Source organism: Cygnus olor, chromosome 15 (genome assembly GCF_009769625.2).
Source record: "Cygnus olor isolate bCygOlo1 chromosome 15, bCygOlo1.pri.v2, whole genome shotgun sequence".
In the NCBI taxonomy this organism is placed as follows: domain Eukaryota; kingdom Metazoa; phylum Chordata; class Aves; order Anseriformes; family Anatidae; genus Cygnus; species Cygnus olor.
In genome coordinates this window covers 9,735,344-9,756,781 of record NC_049183.1, presented here as the reverse complement: position 1 = coordinate 9,756,781, position 21,438 = coordinate 9,735,344, and the positions used below count along the sequence as shown (strand labels likewise).

General features: G+C 37.5%; 2 protein-coding genes across 7 annotated transcripts in view; one reads left to right on the top strand and one right to left on the bottom strand.

The window, feature by feature from the left end:
- DNAH3 (dynein axonemal heavy chain 3) overlaps window positions 1–11,892 on the top strand; it is a 67,399-nt gene extending 55,507 nt beyond the window's left edge. For 3 of the 4 annotated variants that reach the window (XM_040575129.1, XM_040575127.1, XM_040575128.1), the window contains 9 exons: window positions 355–580; window positions 929–1,173; window positions 2,033–2,149; window positions 3,203–3,357; window positions 4,137–4,304; window positions 5,754–5,896; window positions 6,476–6,680; window positions 8,361–8,498; window positions 8,682–11,892. In XM_040575129.1, the coding sequence (XP_040431063.1) occupies window positions 355–580; window positions 929–1,173; window positions 2,033–2,149; window positions 3,203–3,357; window positions 4,137–4,304; window positions 5,754–5,896; window positions 6,476–6,680; window positions 8,361–8,498; window positions 8,682–9,035 (1,751 nt within the window). In that variant the 3' untranslated portion in view covers window positions 9,036–11,892. Of the gene's footprint in view, window positions 1–354; window positions 581–928; window positions 1,174–2,032; window positions 2,150–3,202; window positions 3,358–4,136; window positions 4,305–5,753; window positions 5,897–6,475; window positions 6,681–8,360; window positions 8,499–8,681 lie in introns of those variants that run through there. The other variant, XM_040575131.1, reaches the window with a different exon arrangement.
- Window positions 11,893–15,069: 3,177 nt separating this feature from the next.
- LYRM1 (LYR motif containing 1) overlaps window positions 15,070–21,438 on the bottom strand; it is a 10,562-nt gene continuing 4,193 nt past the window's right edge. For all 3 annotated transcript variants that reach the window (XM_040575158.1, XM_040575157.1, XM_040575156.1), the window contains exons 2-4: window positions 18,208–18,366; window positions 17,064–17,156; window positions 15,070–15,383 (exon numbers count right to left, since the gene is read on the bottom strand). In XM_040575158.1, the coding sequence (XP_040431092.1) occupies window positions 15,267–15,383; window positions 17,064–17,156; window positions 18,208–18,366 (369 nt within the window). In that variant the 3' untranslated portion in view covers window positions 15,070–15,266. The remainder of the gene's footprint in view (window positions 15,384–17,063; window positions 17,157–18,207; window positions 18,367–21,438) is intronic.

Below are 21,438 nucleotides of genomic sequence, written 5' to 3'. Positions count from 1 at the left end.
AACAGAGAGAGTAGACAGGAGTAGCACAGGCTGGAACTGAGCACTCAGGGCTGAAGAAAAGGGCAGGCATTTAACAGGGCTATTTTTTATTATTATTTTGTTGTGTTTTATTATTACTTTGTACATCTAAATTTTAGCATGTGCCTCAAAAACACAGGACTGATACAGCGTTCGATACTACTTGTAGGTTGTTGAGGTGTTGTTTGTTTTGTTTTGTTTTTTCATTTAAGTAAAATATCTATTGACTTTTACACCTTCAATTACTTTTTCCGTTTTGAAAATGATGAATGTAATATGGATCTACTTTCTAACAGATTTTGTCTTTCTTTGCACTTGTGAAACTTGCCATCATAGGTTTGCTAAAATTTGCTGATGATGTTGGCATGGGAGGTACAAGCATTCAGACTATTTCACTTGGACAGGGACAGGGCCCAATAGCAGCAAAAATGATTTCTCAGGCTATTACTGATGGAACCTGGGTAGTGTTACAGAACTGCCATCTTGCAACCAGCTGGATGCCTGCTTTGGAAAAAATCTGTGAGGAAGTTATAGTGCCAGAGAATACCAATGACAAATTCAGGTAGGAGTTTTAATATTTTGCTCTTTTTATGTATTTCTTGTTTGCTGAACACACTAGTAAAAACAAATGAAATTTAATTTTTATGAATAACTACTTATAAGATTCATATTAATGTATAATAATAAAATAAAGATACCTAATCAGAATGTCATCTTTTCTACCTGTTTAATATAATCTCCTTTATGCTTGCATTTTAGAACAAATTTAGATGTTATCATCATAGTTAAAGAAGTAAAACAAACAAACAAACAAAAAAACACAACAAACTTAGTCTTCTGCAGATCAATACTGAGGACTTGTCAATATCAATGATTTTTTGATAATAAGCTTTTTTAAAATTCTTTGCAGATTGTGGTTAACCAGTTATCCATCAGAAAAGTTTCCTGTTAGTATCCTCCAGAATGGCATCAAAATGACAAATGAACCGCCGAAAGGGGTTAGAGCGAATCTTCTTCGATCATACCTTAATGACCCCATCTCTGACCCTGCATTCTTTAGCAGTTGCCAAAAGCCAGAAATATGGCAAAAAATGTTGTTTGGTCTGTGTTTTTTTCATGCTATTGTGCAGGAAAGGAGAAACTTTGGCCCATTGGGTAAGGTTTAGATTATTTTGCATATTGTTTCAAAAAGATCAGTAGTTTTGAAATGTATTATTGGAAACCCTCTGTAAAAAGCAATGTTGTTGTTAGCAGCATTGCAGGAGCGCAATCTGTATTGTGAAGAACATAATGAAGTTCAAAAGCTGCTATTTTACAGGGATTCTTGTTCAGGCAAAGCTACTCTTGGAGCTACTAAAAGTGATACCCTTGGGAGAGAGGATTAGAAAGCATCAGTTTTCCAAGGAAATATATCATACAGTATTTGCATTAAATTATAGCTTACTAAATTAATTTAATACTGTGATGATCACTAACTACAGTAATTTATCAAATCCAGTTCTATTTTAAATTTTCATCTTTAAAGACATATCATCTTCAGTAGTGCCTTTGTGTGTACTTTTTTTAGCAAAGCTAGTGCATATGTTTACTTGGTATAAAATCAAAGTTTTGTGGCTGCTATGTGTTGTTAATAACACAACCGAAAAGATAAGTTATATATCAGTAAGTTTATCTCCAGATAGCAAAAGATTAGCTGAAAGTACCGAGTAGGTCTGTGCTCTACTTCAGGTAAAACACAGTGTTTCAGGAGTGAGCGATGCCAAATATCTATGCTGATGTTTTAATTGCATAGACTGATGGTTATAATGCCTTAGGATACAATACTGTTGTGGAGTCATATTTCTCAGTTGTACAATAAACAGCCTGGTAAATGCCAGGGCTTCATCTTGGTGTTATCTGGCAGCTGTGATCTTCAGCTCTGTAGTGTTAGTGTAATACCAATACCATCATTTCCTGAGCATGGTTATCAGCACAGTGCACCATTTACTCTGTACGTCTTTCCTGAATTGAACAGGTTGGAATATTCCGTACGAGTTCAACGAATCTGACCTTAGAATCAGTATGCGACAGATCCAGATGTTTCTGAATGAATATGAAGAGATCCCTTTCGAAGCTCTGACGTATCTAACAGGTATAGGTGTTGCACCCTCTAACATATATTGAGTTTGCTAGGCACTTTCAGTTGGTCCAGCGATACACTGAGTGCTTGACAAATGTAGTAGATTCCATTCAAGTTTACTTTCTTGGTCTTCCACATAACGACAAGTTGGATCCCAAACCCTCAGATTTGATTGCTGTCTTGGCTTATATATAGCTAGAAGACTTACTAATGGTCCAGCAAACCTCCTTGTCTTTGTTTCATATATGTTAAAAAAAACATCAGTGGCCTCTGCTTCACCTTAGCTGATCAATATGTCAGATCCTGACACAGTAAGCATTGGTGATTTGCTATAGGATGTGATTATCCTCATCAGTTTAAAGCAGTAGCTGTTGACCTGTGTAAACAACTTAGTTGCTGTGGCAGTTCTCTTTCTCCAGAAAGACAGCTGCTTGTTGACATCTCCCTTGTCAACTCTATAAATATGATTCCTGATTTTTGCTATTATTATAATTAGCTTTATGAAGAAACAATGTAGGGACGCAGGATTAGAGTAATAACTGTGAGCTTTTAGCTATTTCCTGTACTTTATATCTGTGAAAACCTTCACTCACTACTTCCCCATTTCTTGTTCCAACCCCTTCTGTATATTTGTGATCCCTTGTTTTCTACTGTATGCATACATAATCAGCTTTGAGTTTGTGTGAAAGGAACAAGACAAGGATCAGCTATCTCTCACTGTTCAGATTCTGACAGTTCTAAAAATTCTTACCAATGAGAATTGCAAGCAAAACAGCTGTAATTTGAAACATGCCATTATTCATTGTGGCATGAGTAGCAGTTTCTCAGACCATCTCAGAGTGTTCCTTATCTTTCACCATCAGGACGCACAGATTGGGCTCACAGTCCCAAAGGTGTTACAGTGCCTAATTTCCATTGAATCATTGGAATTGCAGTGCCTAAAATTTTTTGAAGATCTGGAGCTCCAGGATTTCAGCTTACTAGAGCAATACATTAATGTAAAACACTTTTTATTTGTTCATTAACTTTAATCTTTTCATCCTGGTTTTCTCTGTCCTTTCGCAGGGGAATGTAACTACGGGGGAAGAGTAACAGATGATAAAGACAGGCGGCTTCTCCTGTCCCTTCTTTCTGTATTCTATAGCAAGGATATAGAGCAGGACAAGTATATGCTTGCACCTGGAGATGACTACTACATACCACCACATGGTCCATATGAGGTGAGGAGATAGAAGATATAAATTCTCCCTGAATTGTTGTGAAAAAGTTTATCTACACTGCACTTTTATATGCTAAACACAACAAATAGAAAAAACAACGACAACAACAACAAAACACGAGATCACAAGGCCATGCCACACTATACAATTTAAGTATGAAATATGAATCTGGTACTTAATATCTAACACACACCAACAGAGATGTAACAATGTACAGTATCTTCCAATATTCTGATGCATGTTGATGCAGAGAGCAACCTCTGTGCAGGTTTCCAGTACAGTTCTGGAAAACCAACAGGAGTCAGGCTTAAGGAATTTACAGGGTAGTTCAGTACTCTCTTGCAACCACTTTTGCCTGAATAGCAATGATCAGGGTGAGAAGGTAGAATGGCAGGTATTTTGTCCCCTTTTTCCCTTCTACCAGCTACACAGATATCACAAATAGGTGTGATTTGAGCACACTTATTTAGTCTGCAGTTGTAAGCGTTAAACATTCCTTGCATGTTCTTTTATGTACATTTCTTTTCCATGCTTTCTCTTGCTCCTTATACAAGGGTAGTAAGGCCAATTTCTCAGTGAGTCTTTGAGCCATTCAAAACTTTTATATATATATATATATTTATATTTATCTGTGCAGCCTGGATGTCAATTCCTGGATGATTTAACTGGGAATTTACATGTGTGGTTCTAAATGGGAATGTCCTAACAAAGTTGGAATTACTGATCAATTATGAATATATTATTGCATGATTTCTGTTATTTAATTGTTTCTTTTACAGTCTTACATTGAATACCTAAGAAACTTACCAATTACAACACACCCTGAAGTGTTTGGGCTTCATGAAAATGCAGACATCACCAAGGATAACCAGGAGACTAATCAGCTTTTCAGTGGAGTGCTCCTGACCTTGCCTAGAGAAGCAGGGGGAGGTGGCAAGTCCCCTCAGGTAACTGGGAAAGAAAGATCAACCTGCAGCCTGGAAAAGTGCCCTTTCCTCTCATGCCCTGGTTCTCAGAATAATCCAACACCTCTCATCACATGAATGTTGTGTAGATGTGTAGAGAAGAGGGAGTAGATGCGTAGAGAAGTAAATGGATTTGAACTAGAAGAACCTTAAAAGATGGAAGATACAGTAAAGACTTTGTATTCAAATAGGTATATCTAGGTATTAAAATACCACACAACCCCACCTAGTTAAATAGAACATGTAATTTGAATAAGAAAGTTTCTGCCATATACCGTGTTTTATAACAGCACTTGAAGTGCTTCACTTCAGTCATGAATTGTAGTTAGAGCACAGTTAACAAGCACAGCTCCTAGAGAACCTCAAATCAAATCCCTCTCTAGGCACTTCTACAGTATGACATTCAATTTCGGTCTGCAAATTTGGATGTTAGAGGTTCATGTACTGGCCTGACATCAACCATTATTGGTTGCATGACTGTCCCTATCATCATCAGGGGATGGACTCCAGAGTGCTAGGAAATAATATCAAGCTAGTCAACTGTCAGGCAAGCAATATAGCAATAGCTAGAGGTGAAAGTCTTCTTCCTGGTGAAGTTTGTGCTATAATGGCACTTCCACTCTACTTTACTGCTCATCGAATGCTCAGTTTTTGAGGTATGATCTTCTGCTTTCACTTGGCTGCTTCAGTTTATACAGTCCCAGAATTAAATCTCTGTGTATGACTTGTGTGGCACAAAGACAGGCCAATCTGGCATAACGGAACTGTGTGAACCCAGACCTCACTGTTGTCTACACCTCCATGGGACCTGTTTGTGAAGGTGCTGGGAACTTCTTTTTCTTCATCTTGTCCTAGTGGCTCAGGTTACTTGGGCCCTCTCCATGCCCCTTTGAGATAGGTAAATGGCCTTTCATGCCCCCCTCAGAATTGATATCCTGTATTTTATACACACATGCATTCTAGAAAAATTGAATTGATGGAGCCTCATTTCTTGTGAGGGTGTATAGTGATTGTATTCTCTGATGTCTGATATACTGAAAATTAAGCTTCTCTTGTGGCTGGGATGTTCACATTTTCATTATTTCCATGCTGCATACTTTGTCTTTTCCTTCATTGTGGCAACAGTAGGATTATGCTCATCTGTCCTGCTGCCTGTTTCCTCAGAATTTGCCTAAAACCTTTTTGCAAATTAAACTCCAATTGTTAACAAATGTAAAATTATTGAGAAGAGAAAAGGAGCAAGCAGGCACATGCAGAGACAAACAGGATGATGAACAAAGAGAGTATGATCATGTAAGCATTAGGAAAATGGACTAAAATACCTATGTGGTTATACAGCAAAAACATAAAGTCCGTACTGTTTTGAGGAATTTCTTGAATAGAAATAGGAAAAATGAAAAGTCCTAATTCACAGCAAGTTTGTGATTTCAGAAAACTGTTGAAGATTTGGCACAGGACATCCTAACCAAATTACCAAGCGACTTTGATGTTAAAGAGGTTATGAAGATATACCCAGTACTTTATGAAGAGTCCATGAATACAGTTCTTAGGCAAGAACTGATCCGATTTAACAGGTATGGTTCAATGTTTTGTGTAGCATTACTAAGACTGAAAAATGCTTGTTTGTCAGTGCTAGCTGCTGACAAGCTTTAAACAGTTAAAAGCCTTTCACAATACATGTTTCTTACGATGATAGATTATGCTTTGGATGAACCTTATTAGAAAAACCTGAAAGCTGCAGCTGAGTACCTGAATATAGAAACAGAACCTACTTTCTTGGAGTGTGAACTTAAATCAGATTTGAATTTGTTTTGTTGAGATGGGGCAGCCTACATTATTCTTTTAAAGTGATATCCATTCCCTTATATTCATAACACACTACATTATCTACTGTCAGAATCTTAAAACTCTTGTCATTTGATTTCTCTTGTCTAGAACAGGAATTTTCCCTATCTTTCTTTTCTGTATGTGTGTGTGTTTGTTTGCTTTTTCCAAGTTAAATAAGAGTTTTGATTACTACATGTGGGATAAAGATTTTCTGACAGGACATTCCCGAGCTTTGATCAGCCCTTCCTTCAAGTTGGAGTTGGAGGTCTATAGCCAGATAAAAGTATATGTAAATAATGAGGTGGCAATTTCTTTTTTATCTGAAGGCTTACTGAAGTTGTTCGGAGCAGCCTTGTTAATTTAGGCAAAGCCATCAAAGGGCAAGTGTTGATGTCATCTGAACTTGAAGATGTTTTCAACAGCATGCTAATGGGAAAAGTGCCATCAATGTGGGCTGTCAAATCCTATCCATCACTGAAGCTGCTGGGCAGCTATGTGTCTGATTTGCTCTGTCGTTTGAACTTCTTCCAGGTATGCTAAACTGAGACTGACAGGTCTAAAGACTGGGTAGTTGAAAGCTGAATGGATAAAATTTGTATCAGTACTGTCCTCACTCAACAGTACCCCCAGTAGCTCCAGATTGTGAACTATTTGTACACACGCATGACCAAATACACACTGCATTAATAGCATTGGAATTTGCTGGGCCACTGTTCTGCAGGGCGAGTCCAGGAATATATTCTTTGGTGCTAGTCCAGCGCAGCATTTAGTAGTTTCAATTTTTCTACTTCTACAAGATGCATTTTATTTTGCATTGATGTCATAATGACTTCTCTGCTCAAAGAACACTGAGCTAGGAGTAAAAATGCTTTAGAAACAAACCTATGGTGTATAAGAGGCACTATTAGATTTTATGTATGTGACTGTAAATTTCTTTGAAGTTAAGTAAACAGTGACACAACTTCCACATACCTTTTGAACAAGCTAATTGATTCTTTACTCAGCCTTCCATTATTTCCCTCACATTCTTAGCGTACTCGTTAAATTGCTTAAAGTTTCAGATGTACCTTAAATTGCTGAGATACTGAGATGTAATGGAATCCCATGCAAATCACATGAGGAGAAACCTAAAAAGAAGCATCTGGAAGTCTTATATGAGCAGCAGAGTTTCATGTTTGCTGAGTTACAGTACTATATCAGTTTTTTTTTAACTTAACATGGCTCCTAATGGCTTAGACTGGTGTGGGAACATTCTGTCCTTGCCTTACTGCCTTTGTGATTTCCAGCAAAGATACTAGTCCAAGATCTCCTTGTCTGGCATCTTTGTACAGGAATGATATCCACTACAAGATTCTTATTTGTTGGCTGTAGTGATAGATTGCCTTCATAGTGATAGTTAAAGATACTATGTGAGAAAATCCAACCTTTTTTCATGTTAGGAAATCTGGGTTTACAAGACTGTAAGAGAGGGTATATTGATAAAAGTATTCCTTATTTGCTTGTTTGCTTATTGCTGATTAGCATCTAGACTTATAGAATCATAGAATATCCCGAGTTGGAAGGGACCCATAAGGATCATTGAGTCCAACTCGTGGCACCACACAGGTCTACCAAAAAATTTAGACCACGTGACTAAGTGCACAGTACAAACGCTTCTTAAGCTCCAACAGGCTTGGTGCAGTGACTACTTCCCTGGGAAGCCTGTTCCAGTGTGCGACAACCCTCTCAGTGAAGACTTACATTATTTATAACCATAATATGGTTATGCTACTTTTTGAAATTTCGTTCAGTAGTGCTGAGTTCCAGTTGTTGTATGAGTAATTATTTTTGTTACCATCTAAAATAACTGACTTTGGTAATTCGTATATATATTTAGGGGCAACATTTTATATATATGTGTGTATATATATAATGTGCATTTGTGTATATATATATATATATATATACATGTGTATATGTATATGTACACACACATATATATAATTTATAATATATATATACCTAATATATAAATATATATATATATATAATATACATTTATAATATATAAATATATACCTAACGGTAGTATCCAGAGGGTCCGATCAAGGCCCAGATCTTATTGTGCTGTTCAACTCTATCTCAGAAGAAAACAACACTTTATGGTGAATTTGCACAGTGAAGCCACAAAATGTATCTTTAATTCTGTTTTTTTTTTCTCTCCATATTCAGGACTGGGTCATCAATGGGCCACCCACAGTCTTTTGGCTATCAGGATTCTACTTCACGCAGTCTTTTTTGACTGGTGTTTTACAAAACTATGCCAGAAAATACACCATACCAATTGACCATATTGGATTTGAATTTGAGGTAAGAAAATGCAGAGGAATTCTGTTTTTCTTGAACAGCTTGAAACACGTTCTGAAGCAGCAGGGAATAGAGTTTTAAAATGAAAAGAAATTGTATTTAAATGAGTAATTTCGGATTATCACTTACACGATTTAATATACTCCAGATAAAAATAAAATAAAGCAAATGGTTTCATCATTCCAGGTGATGAAAGAGGAGCACACAATGGAAAAAATGCCGGAAGATGGAGCTTATGTAAAAGGCCTTTTTTTGGAAGGTGCACGATGGGATAGAGACTCCTTGGTGATTGGAGAATCACTTCCAAAAATCCTTTATGATTCCTTACCCATAATTTGGCTGAAACCTGGAGAAAGTTCCAGATTTCGTCATATGAATATCTATTCATGCCCTGTATACAAGACAAGTGCAAGAAGAGGTGTCTTATCCACTACTGGCCACTCAACCAACTATGTTCTCTCAATTGAACTCCCTTCAGACAAGCCCCAGAAACACTGGATAAATCGAGGTGTGGCAGCACTATGCCAGTTAGATGACTGAGAGTATGCAAGTCAAAACACTCATATTTTGTAATTAAAAGATACACTTCACTCCCCAATGGCTGCCTTTTTTTTTTTTTTTTTTTAACGTCACTACCTTCTGCTGTCTTTAAAGCAGCTCCCAATTTCCTTTGTTTTTTTTTTAGCCATTCTCAGCCACTAGACAGAAGTGAGTGAAAATAGAACACTGGAAACAGATACTTATTTCAAAGGCCTGTGCTTTGTCTTGCAATACATCAGAATAAACAGAACTCCCATCAAGCTGTGTGCCATCCACATTATTGCAAATCTTGTGAAATTCTAATATTATCAGCTTGCTGTTGTCATAGCGCCTTTTTCCCCCCAATGAAATTGGGCCCAAAGAGTTTTGCTGCTAATTTTAATGGGAATCTAATCCAGAGCTCTTGCAAATGGGACTCTCTGGATTTGCCTACAACTTCTGTGTCCCAGGAATATATAGAGCAAAGAGGGAGGGCACAAGCATAGACTGCTCTCAACATGTAAAACTAATCCTCCACTAGAATTAACTGCCAGAGCTGTATTATAAAACTATAATACCTGGCACTCCTGGAACACGTGCCTCAGAATTTCCATGGAAGAATTCTATGTACCACATGCATTGGGAACCTGCCATTTCTCAGAGCAGTATACTTGTCTCATAATTTTTTAACTTTTTAATTTCAGTATTACTTACATACATATCCCAGGTGCCTGATAAATGCAGCTATGTTTCCTTTCTCCCATAGTCTCAGTTCACTTCTTTGTCTGGCCCTCTTGCATGTGAGACTAATAAACCACCTGATATTTTGTACTTAAGCCTTTCATCAGAGAAGCTCAAGGTAGCTTGCAAACATTAATTAAAAATAAAATAGCCTGAACATCTTCAAAGCGCTATGCAGTCATTAACTAATCCCCACAGCATGCCAAGATGGTACTAAAGATGGATCATTAGACTTTTTGTACACACAGTACAAGGGAAACACAAAGATCAAGGCAAGCATTTAAAAACAAAACAAAACAAACGCATAAACATCCTCTAATTTCAGGTCTTGTTTTTTTTTTTTTTTCATTGCCCAAATTGCAGCATTTTAATGACTTGCTTGAAGCCTCACAAAGTCAGAGATGTAGCTTTAATTCAGCAGTTCCCAGTATCCTGCTACAGTGATGCTACTAGGAACTTATCTGTTCTGTCATGCTTAGCTGTTACAGGAGAAAAGTGTTCGTTATTGTTTTATTAACCACTGGTTTGTTTTATGTAGCTATTCATTAAATAGCAACCTTTAAGAATGGCAACATACAGGTAAGCAAGAAGTAGTAAGTAGTATTACAGGTATGTTGTGCAGTGCTCTACATAATGATATCCATAGGTAATTAGTAGCAGTATCTTTATGTACCCTATTTGATGCCTCATAAGTAGTACAGTATGCAGGCATTCAGTGCATCATGATTGCTACATGGTAACTAGAGCAAAGATATCAGCAAGAACACTTAATGGATATTTGTTTTAATAAAGGGAACAGAGGTATACAGGTCTTTCAACTTACTGATAGGGAGAAACTACCTGTAACGATTCAGATGAAATTATGTTTGACACCTACAGCAAAGATAAAACTTGTTGTGTATGAATGTTACAACATGGTCACCCACATTGACATTTTTTGAGAAGAGAACTATATTTCAGAAGATCTGTAAGTAAATTAATGTTAATTAAAATTTCTCCTTTAAAAACATAATCTTTTGTTTTCATAAAAGTAACATGGACAGTTTCTACTTTTCATATCATTAAAACTAACTGAAATTTAGTACATATTTAAACAAAGTGGTAATTATGATATTTTTGAATGGCTGCATCTAATTGTTGTGAGTATCAGATCACTGGTTAGGTCACTGTGACATCAGAGATAACAAATCAGTCACCAGCCTGTTTGCACACAGTCCAAGGAGGCTGGACCTGGCTGTAGATCTCTCCCTGTGGATCGGTCAGTTCAGTCACTGCTCTTGAAAGGAGCTTTCTTTTTACATTTGAGCTCATGCATGTAACTGACTCTGATCACTTAGTGTGAGAGAGGTTAAAATTTTAGGATTGAGTTTCTCTCTCCTTCTTTGGATAATGCTAGTTTTGCAAACAGTCCTCTAAATTAAGCCATTATAAATTAAAAGCCAGATTCACTAGTATATGCTAGCTGAATTACATTTTTTTTGAGATCAATTACTTTTGAACCATTGAAAAATATGGAGTCTGTTGTGTGGGTTTCTTTTTACTGTCTTTTTGTGAACAAACACTAGCTGATAGTTAATTAAATAACACAGCTATGAGTCTTGTGAATATACAGTGGCTTTGCTACTACATTGTGTACAAAGGCCGTATTGATATTCTAAAGGTTTTTGTGTGTTAATGTTTAGATTTGAGATTAAGGCATCTCTTAGAACATATTTAAAGATGTAATTCAAGCTTTTGTAGATGTGACCAAAATATCTAGATAAGAGAGAAGTCCTTAAGAGAGGGTTCATTTATCTGTCATTTGCTATGTCCCCCTTTGCCAGTGATCAGGTACAGCTGAATTGCTTTAGCTGATGAATACTGAAGTCTTGAAGAGGTATGTGATTTCCTGGGCTGCCCGTACTATTAGAGAGAAAGCAGTGGAATTTACTCTGTGTTAGAGAGTTTTTTCTGTGATTCTTTTGATTCTTGAAAAGGAACTTCCTAACTTTTTGTTGAGCACTGCCTAGGCCTTCCTGAAGAATGATACACTGTCCAGACATTAGACTTCACAACCTTTCTTGGCTGAGATGCATTAAAAAAAAAAAAAAAGGCAACCCAACTGTTAGTTGGACCAACTTTAATTTCATTATAAAAAGGGAAAAAAAATGGACAGATTAAATTCCTTGTAGAAGTAGTACTAGAATTCTTGACTCTACAGGCTTACTATTTCCCTTTCTCAATTAGAAACTCTTATTAAACAAACCACACACACACACACACAAAACCAACCTGTAATTATTACAAATCATAAATTCTAAGCCTTACTAATAACTCAAAGCAGATGGAAAAAAAATGCAGTATACAGGCATTACAGAACAAGAGAGATCTGTTCCTTAAAAACAGCAGATAGACTTTCAGCTGGGGATGCTATAAGACAGGTGGGGTTAGTACATTTTCTCAGGAAATGCAAACTTTTCTTACACCTTATCTGTACAAAAGCTGCGTCAGAAATAGAAAGGGTTACATCTGATTTTAACACTGTTGGGCTTATAAAAGAAAATTATACAATGAGAAAGCAAAAAGACAATATAAAGGCCCCAAATTCTTCTACTGACAGGTTCCTGTAAGCTAGAATGTTTGGCTAATTAGAAAAAAATAGGGAAAGGTGCAGGTCTCTCCTGTAATTAGTATGCTTGAAATTGAATTCATAGGTATGATCGAATAAGTGACTGTCCTGTTTGTGGATAAAAGATGGATATTACTGATATCAGTTCTGACAGATATGTAGTAGGGCCCCAGAAGAGTGAGGTTGCCTTATTTTCTCCAGATCTAAATGGGATTACAGGAGCAAACTTGCATTACTAGGAAGATGTATCAGATGACTGATTCATTCTTAAACTCTGTTTTGTGATACTTCCCTTGGAATAGATTGGGTCACTGTGACAACTTAATCAGAATTTCTTCACCCCTAGAAAATATTGAGTGGGCACATTCAGGTGCCAAGTCTGACATCTGCTTAAATGATCATTGCAAATGTTAGTGTTAAGCTTGGGTTTATAAGTGCTTGGCTTCATATGTTGTAACCTTTCTAATGATGGAGTTAGGGAGAGAATTTCCAGGGAAGAGATATTATTTGGATATTCAAGGCCACATGCCCTGTCAACAAATCACCCATGCATTGTCTACTAGTTAGCTTGCAGGAGAGTTCAGGAAGCTGACTCAGGTTTTATTTCTAAAGAATATCCAATTAATCTGACAGGTTATTATTCTAAAGCATCTCCTGACTAGCATGATAAATTGGAAAGTGACAGTATTTACTGGAAGGAGAGTAAGAGAAGCTAAGGAAGTACAGGACGGAGTGTACACTGACTGAATTCAGTGCATGACAAACTCTTAAGAACTCAGAGGCATTTTAGTGCAGCATCTTTTTGCAATTAAAATTAATGTGTAGGAATACTTCTTGACAGAAGTTACGTGGTCTTTGGAATTTAAAGGAGTACCACTTGAGACATCTGCCGACCTTTGACCTCAAAAACAAAGGATTCTTGTTTGAGACTGGTTCTCTTGACTCATACAATGTTTAGCTTGAGCTGTGAAAGAATGGCTTTGCTCTCCAGCCTTGACAATAGAGTTGATGTAGTCCTTCCTTCAGCTGAACAGCCTGAGGTTTTAACGAATTTCAGTCTTTGCCTCCTGGTGCTGGAAAGTGATGAGGATCAGTCAGCAGTTAATCATTTCTCAAACACTTACTTTGGAAAATTAATAGGCTGTTTAGCATTTAAAAGCATCTCAAATAATGTGATGCTGTTACAGAAGTTCAACTTACTGTATTTTCAGTTAAACAAGTTGGATACTCATCTGAGTTTCTTTAGGCTACTTGAGCCTTTTTAAAAATTGAATATTTATATTTCCCTTCAGAAATAAACTTAAATTCATACTGTTATTTCAATTTGGTGTAAAGTGTCTGTAATTTTAGGGATGGATGCTCACTCAGGAAAGAGTTGTGACTGTAACACAGACAGTAAATTTAGATTGCTTATTTACATGACTCTTTATTTGCCTGATGAGTCACAGCATCAGCATCTTCATTAGCCACATGAATTTTAAAAATTAAAAATATTGAAGTCATAGTTTCATGACAAAGAATAAGCCTAAGCTTCCATTCAAAATCCTTGTCTCTACAAGGTTTGCTTTGGCTCAGCTGACATATCTCCACATTGGTGTATCATAACTAAGGACAGGAAAAGATTGTTCGGGAGCTTGTTTCAGTGAAGGACTAAGCAGCACATAATCATGTTATTTTTACTGTCTCTGTCTTTCACCCCTCTCTTCCTAGGTTAAAGGAGTTTTATTTTGTGTTTTCTTGGCATCAATAAATTTGCAAAGCTCCCACTGACAGGCAAAACAATGGCATTCTACATGTTCAGTGCAAGGTACTTCCCACATAAGGCATTCCAAGGAAATAATTATATGGGAATAGATACCTTTGTGGACTGGAGCCATAAAAGGTAGTCAAAAATTGGGCTAGCCAGTACCTGTCATGCTGACTAGCTCTTCTCATTGTTTCCTTGTACTTTCTCATCTGCCTTTTTTTTTTCCACTCTTGAAAGTACATTCTTGGGGGAAGAACTGTCATTCTGTTCCGTATGTCATCAGTAAAAAACCTAACGCTAACATAATTGTTGAGAAAGCCAGAGTGCTGATTTTGTTGAAAGACTAAGCATGTAAAAATGCACAGTGAAGATTAATTACCTTAAGTTTGTTTCTGCAGTGATACCCTGAAGGGAAAGTTTTCAGTCAGTTCATACATGAGAACAGGAGGAATCCAACACTGGAATGTTTTGCTCTTAGTTGTGTAATGGGATTCCAAACTTTGCATTTCATCTCCATGCCCTCTCCAGAGGAAGGTGAAGCTGACACAGAGGCTACACACCATTCCTGTGCAGTTTGCAAAAAGGAAAAAAACAAACGGTGGCATTTCTGCTGTCTCTTTGCTCCTGTCCCTTTAGAAAATATACTTCACCATAAGGGCACAATGAAACCAGCACATTTCTCCAGGGACAACAGGCACAGCAGGGACAGGAGAGGAAGGAGAGCAGCTGCATGTGGCAGTCACCACATTCCCACGTGAATTCATAAGCTCTTGAGGCACTGTGACCTGCCTTATTCTCCTGGACTTTCTTGCTTTTTGCTGACACAAGGCACTGCCTTGACTCAAAATTGAGCATATATAATCCTCAAACCTCCAAAGAACCCTGCTACAGATTAACAGAGTTTGAAAAACTGCTGTAATTTGTCCTGATGCCAAAGTAATCTTCGTATCACACCTAACTCCTTGAAAAGTGCTACTTTTATTGATGAGTCAATGGTTGAATAGTATTAGACCAACCTTATCCATCATATGCATTACATCAGTTAGCTTTCTGGCCTCAGGAAATGTGGGAGCAAGTGACCAAAACAGCTTCATTCACAGTTGTGCACACAAATCACCTGGATTACAGTCCAAACACATCACAGTTTAGTGATGGGTTATGAAATTTCATCATGGGATTTCAGGTATATTGGCTTAGAAATCTTCCTCAACTTTTCCTGTTGTCGAAATGTACGGCCTTGTTTATGGGCAAGACCCATAGGAGGCAGATGAATCTGGAAAAGAAAATCCCATCAGTTAGGTGCGAATGGAGAAACTACCAAAAAAAAAACACAAACCACCACCACCAACAAAATCAAAACAAAAAAGTATATATACAGACTAGATTTCTTTGAGCTTTAAATACTTTTCTCACATTTTGGAGAGGGTAACTGCACTGTCTTAAACCAGGTTTTTAGATTTCTAGGCAGAGAACTTTCTGAAGAGTGATTAGTAGCGTGACTTTGAAGCCTTAAACGTTGTGTTTATTAAAATCCTATATATTTTAAGCTTTAGTAACTCTGTTCTGCAGTTTGAGATGTTGAAATATGACCGCTGGCAATACTCCAGAACAGCAAGACCCAGAAAACCCTATACATTTCTGAGTAGAATTCTTAAAGCTTTAGTCATACCCAGCTAGCAAGCCACAAAATAACGCCAAGCTGTATGTATTGAAAGACTGCCTTCTTATTGTCACAATTATATATATTATATTCAAATGCACACTCAATGTCATTGATTCTACAAGCAGAAGGCTCGATAGGTGACAGGTTTTTCTTTTGATTGACAAAGTCTTTATACCTTTTAAGACTGGGAGTAGGAGTCATGCAGCTATATCCCCCTATAAGCAACTGAAAAAATGTAGGTGTTACCAGTCAGATGCTATTGTTGCTGAAACTATCACCCTTTAAGACAGCTGTTTAGGTGCAAATAGTAGTAAAATTACTGACTAAACCAGCAACAGACATTTCTGGAATCTGAAAAACAACGATCATCCAGTTTATGTGAGAGTGATGATGTAGGACTGATCCTTTAAGATTTAGAAGCTGCTGCAGAACTTATGTTTTGATGCCCGTTTCTAGGAGCACAGCTTGCCAGATGTGCATTGTTGTTCTGTATACTGGAGCAAAAGAGTGAGCCATATATGAAAGAGATGCTAAAAATGCCTATTCTAGGCAAGCATCCGATGAAGATATAGATTAATTTGTACCATGACCAGCTTGATAATGAAACTATAGATGTGAAAATGCAACCTAATTAACAGGAGTAGGAAGGAAGTCTCTGTGGGATACAGCGTTAAGGTAATACAGACAGAAATGACTGGACAATGAGGAACCTATATTGCATGGTGCAATAGAAGATACTGTTACAACTTCCAGCAGTTTCACTAATCTAAGGCATGTTTTTCTCTAGGAACAGGTGAAAAGAATCAGCAAGATAGGAAGGTGTTTTTATAAGACCTGACTGATGTCAGGGAGAACAGTTATGAGTAGCATAGGCTATGAAAATTATTACATCTATGAGATGTAATGTAATGAAATATTTCGAGTCTGTTTTATTCTCTTTTAATTATGTGGAAAGATGATTAAATGGATTTGATTCTGTTACCATTTTTTTTCTATGAGTCATTGGTCAGTCAAGGCTGTCTAAATACTCTCAGTCCCTGGGAGTTTAACTGAGACAACTACATTTAGGTTTTGACTCCCTGAGTAGAAATTAGCCAACTTAAAGCGAGAAAAGAAATGGAGAATGTTTCAATGTACAGTTAGCTTATTTGGTTCTGATTTAGCACAGTGTTTAAATACAAGCTTATCTAAAAATGCAGTGTGCTGACACTAGTATGAACTCACGATTTTATTGTCAAGTGAGAACTAAGTGGGTACTGATGAAGTCTTTGTGAATAGATTTATACTCACAGGTCTTGGGTAGGGGATGTTATAATGAAGTCCAATTTCTATTCTTGCCTCACATTCTTCTATGCACTGCTTAATCAACTTTGGATCTGTTACCTAAGATAATTCAGAGTTAAAAAATACATATATATATATTTTTGTATAAGTACAACAACTAGCAGTTGGAAACTCAAGTGTAAATGATGTGGCACAGCCACATGACTTGCTTTTGGGCAGTCCCAAGGATATAATGATTTTATTTTGCACATCCATAAAATTAACATTACCATTTGCCATGACTCAATAGTTCTAGGCATTAAAGGCCTAGAGGCTGTCAGAACTGACAGTATGGTATGAAAGGAGGGCTTTACCCAAACATGGTATTTTATCTGTAGAAACAATACACGTGTAAACTACCATTACATCCATGGAAAAGCACACTCACCCATTCATCACACTGCAAGGTAGCTAGAGGAGAAAAAGAGACTCTTTGGGCTACATTCTGTTATCATTCCATTGAGAAAATCCCTTTGAAGTCAGAAATTTGGTGTTAATTAGGACTTAATTTTTATTTTTGCATCAGTGGAATTTAGTCCCACACTGAAATGGGATATAAAAGAGTATTATGACCTTGGATTACAAAAAGGACATCTGATTACCATGTAGTCGGTTTTGTCCCTTTTGAAAGAATTTTGAAATGTTGTCCTTAAGAAAAAATAAATGAGACTTTTATGAAAAGTGCCAATAATTGCTGCTTTGAAATGAGAAAAACAAGCATAAGATGCTACTGAGCACTGCTTGCCTTTGCATGGGTAATGATACACTTTGCTAGCTTTCTAAAAGATCAAAAGGTGCTTCAATTACATGGGCAGTATCTTTGGAATTAACTTCTTTTTCTCAGAGTTTTTTAATGATAGCTCTAGACCTTTTAGCCTTCTATAGGAGTTAAAGGTCTGAAATGGTTTGAGTTTTCTTATTAAATTTCACCCCTGAAATAATAAACTATAACTCAAATATACCTTATAATATGTTATACCAGCATTTCTGGTGAAGGAAATTTGGGGGAAATCATTCTTAAATTCATACCTCAGCATCCAGTCACTAAGAGAGTACAAAGCACAAAAAAAGAATCATTCAGAAATTCAAATCTATAAGGACACCCACTTACATCTTTGTTTTTTCGGAACAATGTTTTGGCTTCTTTCTTAATGTAATCTTTCTCTTTAAGAGTTTCTTCTACCTGTCCTGATGCTGATTGCCATTTTTTGGCTATCCGGAATATCTTGCGGTAAAGGCCAAGAACTTCTTGTCGAGTAACTGGTGTCATCTAAAGAACAAACAAACAAAGAAAATAACACAAAAGTCCAAATGTATACATGAACACTTGTTGCTAAAAAGGCCACCAAACCTAGTTTTTCACACAGTTGAATTAGTGTAAAAATATTTCCACCATCTAAAGATCTGCTGAGTCTTATGAGAAGAACTGAAATAGCTGTAAGCAATAATGAGCTGATGAAAGCTGAAGACTTGGTCCATTAAAGCATTTAAACTAATACTTAAATCTGCCTCCATTCAAACAGCTTGAGCTCCTGCTCAAAGTTAAGCACCTGCTGTAGTGCTTTGCTGAATCAGAGTCCTGGTTCCAGAATGGCCAGATTTTGTTTCCTTGCTATTTTGCAACAGACATTGGGCAAGTCACCGAAACTCTTACCGAGCGTCCCCTTTTCTATTGTAACAATGCTGACCCTGTCTTTGCAAAGTGCCTTGAGACCTGTGAATAAAATACGTGATAAAACCACTACAATATTGCTGGAAACCAGTTTTGGTGTCAGGTGCCGAGAAGCTTGTTCATGATACCATTACGGTATGTAGTAACGATTCAAACGGAGTTTGATGTGATGAAAAGGTGATGAAAGCAATGTTATTTAAGCACTGCAAGAGAGGCAGACTACCTGCAGATTTAGGAAAGTCCTGATTGTCTTGATTTTCAGAGCGCTAACTGCCTGCTGAGCCCCCTGAATCAGCCTCCAGGTGTGCTGAGAATCTTTATCAGAAATCAAAAGTGAAATCCTATTCTCATTCTGCGTAAATGAGTACTTTGTCATGGAACTAGTGCCACGACTTCATCCCAGACCAGAAACATCCTGGAGACAAATGCACTGCTGGAGTAGCAAGACTGCTTCTTCCCCAGAGTCATATTCTACTCCACGTGGATTAGATTTGCTGAATCCATGACTTCTGCTTTAGGAATCATCAAAGGTACCTTACTGTCCAAAAGTAAAATGCAGCAGGACTGCGAAGTGAGTAAGTGTATGGGTACAATGAGGAACAAGTGTCAAGGAGAGGACATCTGAAGGTCTCAGGATCCATTTGCCAACCTGGAGCTCTGGTTACTGTGGCTAAAGCTACCCTGAAATCAGACCTATGCGCTGGGAATCGCTCCTCCGAAGTTTGGAACAGGGTAATTCAGCCTGAACTGTCTTCTGGAGGAAGCACTCTCTGCCTTAGTGGTACATGAAATCTGCAAAAACATTGACGACGTGGATATTTTATCTCCCTGCAGTCTGTGGGAACTCCTGTTACTGTGGAAAGCACAAGAGCGTTTTAAATCAAGCCATACAGTTCTCAAGGGGCTGCAGCCGCTCTTGGGGTAATATTGCAGCACAGCCCTCCTGTCGCTTCACACATTCACATGATATTTCCCTTACTAAATTCAGTTACAGATGTTAACCTGAAGACCAGATTTGGCTCACAGTTCTTTTTGCTAAGAAAGCTAAACTTTTAACTCCTAGCCCTTTTTGTCTTAAGCATTGCCATGATCTAAAGAGTTGTTTCATGAACTCTGTTGTGGATCTGAAGAAGTATAGACGTAAAACTATTTTTATCTGATTCTTAAGACAGAACATTTTTATATTCATATTTTAAAACATTTAACCAATCATATATTTTCCCCACATATAAAAATGATCCTTCCTACCCAGCACAAATTATTTCTAGCAAATGTTTAGGAAACATATCTGCAATAAAGATAGGTAGTCCCAACTCATCAAACACCTTGGAATGAATGCTTTGCTTTATCCACTCTACAGCTCCATTTCAGGCAAATAAATAAATAGTCATACACAAAGCTATGCATGCACTTGTATCTGAAAAATCATCGCTTCCCTCTGCTGAGTGCATTATTTTCCAGAGAACGAACAGCTCAGTTACGAGGGCTGACCTGGCACAAGCCGAGTCCCAGATCACGGCCTCACCTCCAGCCCCTCCTGGCCTCACCCCGCTGCTTTCATTCGAGGGTGTCACCTCTGGCGTTGCTGCTAATGCTCTTTGTTCCCTGATGACAGCTACTAAAAGGGAGTTCTGAACTGGAGAATTTGAGCTTAGGTTCTCATGTAATCCATAAAGCAAAAATAACAGGAATAATTTCAGGGGAAAATAAGTTTAGAATACAGGTTTAAACTCTGACCTATGCATCAGACAATTTCTGAGGCACAGCTCAGGGCCATGCATGCCCTTAGCTCGGAGCTGTAATCACACCTATTGCTTTTGGATTTTGTCTAAAAGTTTCGAACCAGCATTCTTTTTTTTTTTTTTTTTTTCCCATGGGTTGCTTCCGCTCCTCCACCTTTTATTTATTTTTTCCTTTCTTTCATTTCTCAGTGTTGGAATGGATACAGGGCTGCACAGCCCCTCATCGAGATACTGGCTGCAGTTTTGCATGGTTGCTTCTCCTTCCTGCATATGATAGATGATGTAGAACACATTAAGCAGATTTCCAGGTATACTCAGCAACCAGCTGCTCCCATAGGTGATTTTAGTCAACAATTTCTACATTACAGACCTGCTCATAAACCATTCCTGCAGAGATACATAAATGAAGGTGTAAGGAGCTCTCCACGCCCTCACTATCGTGGGCAAGGATGAGAGTAAAGTGGATGACATTCAAAGCATGGGTCAGACTCTGATCTCAGAGTGTAAACATGGAGTAATGCCACTGAGAGAGCAAAATTATTTTCAACATGGAACATCGTAAAAGAAATTGAATTTATTTTCCTTGGTATAAACAGAGCCCACACAGCCAGAAACGTAAGTGACGGTACAAGTCATGTGTTAGGTGCAATTTCATCAAGTGACGCTATTTGTATTAGTTTTGTGGGTGTGCAAAATGACTCTGAGTGGGACAGAAAGGAAGATAAGGGAAGCTTTCATGTCCTCTTACTTACTCATCTTGGCATTTAAATCATAATTATATTTCACATCTCTGGAATGCTAAGTGGATGTTACACCGCTTTCCCACTAACATTCATCTTGTGGTAGTCACACCCATTGTTTAACTTCTACCACCCTTCATTTCATGGCAGAATTCAGCCCACAGATGTTAACCACAGGCGTTTTTGTC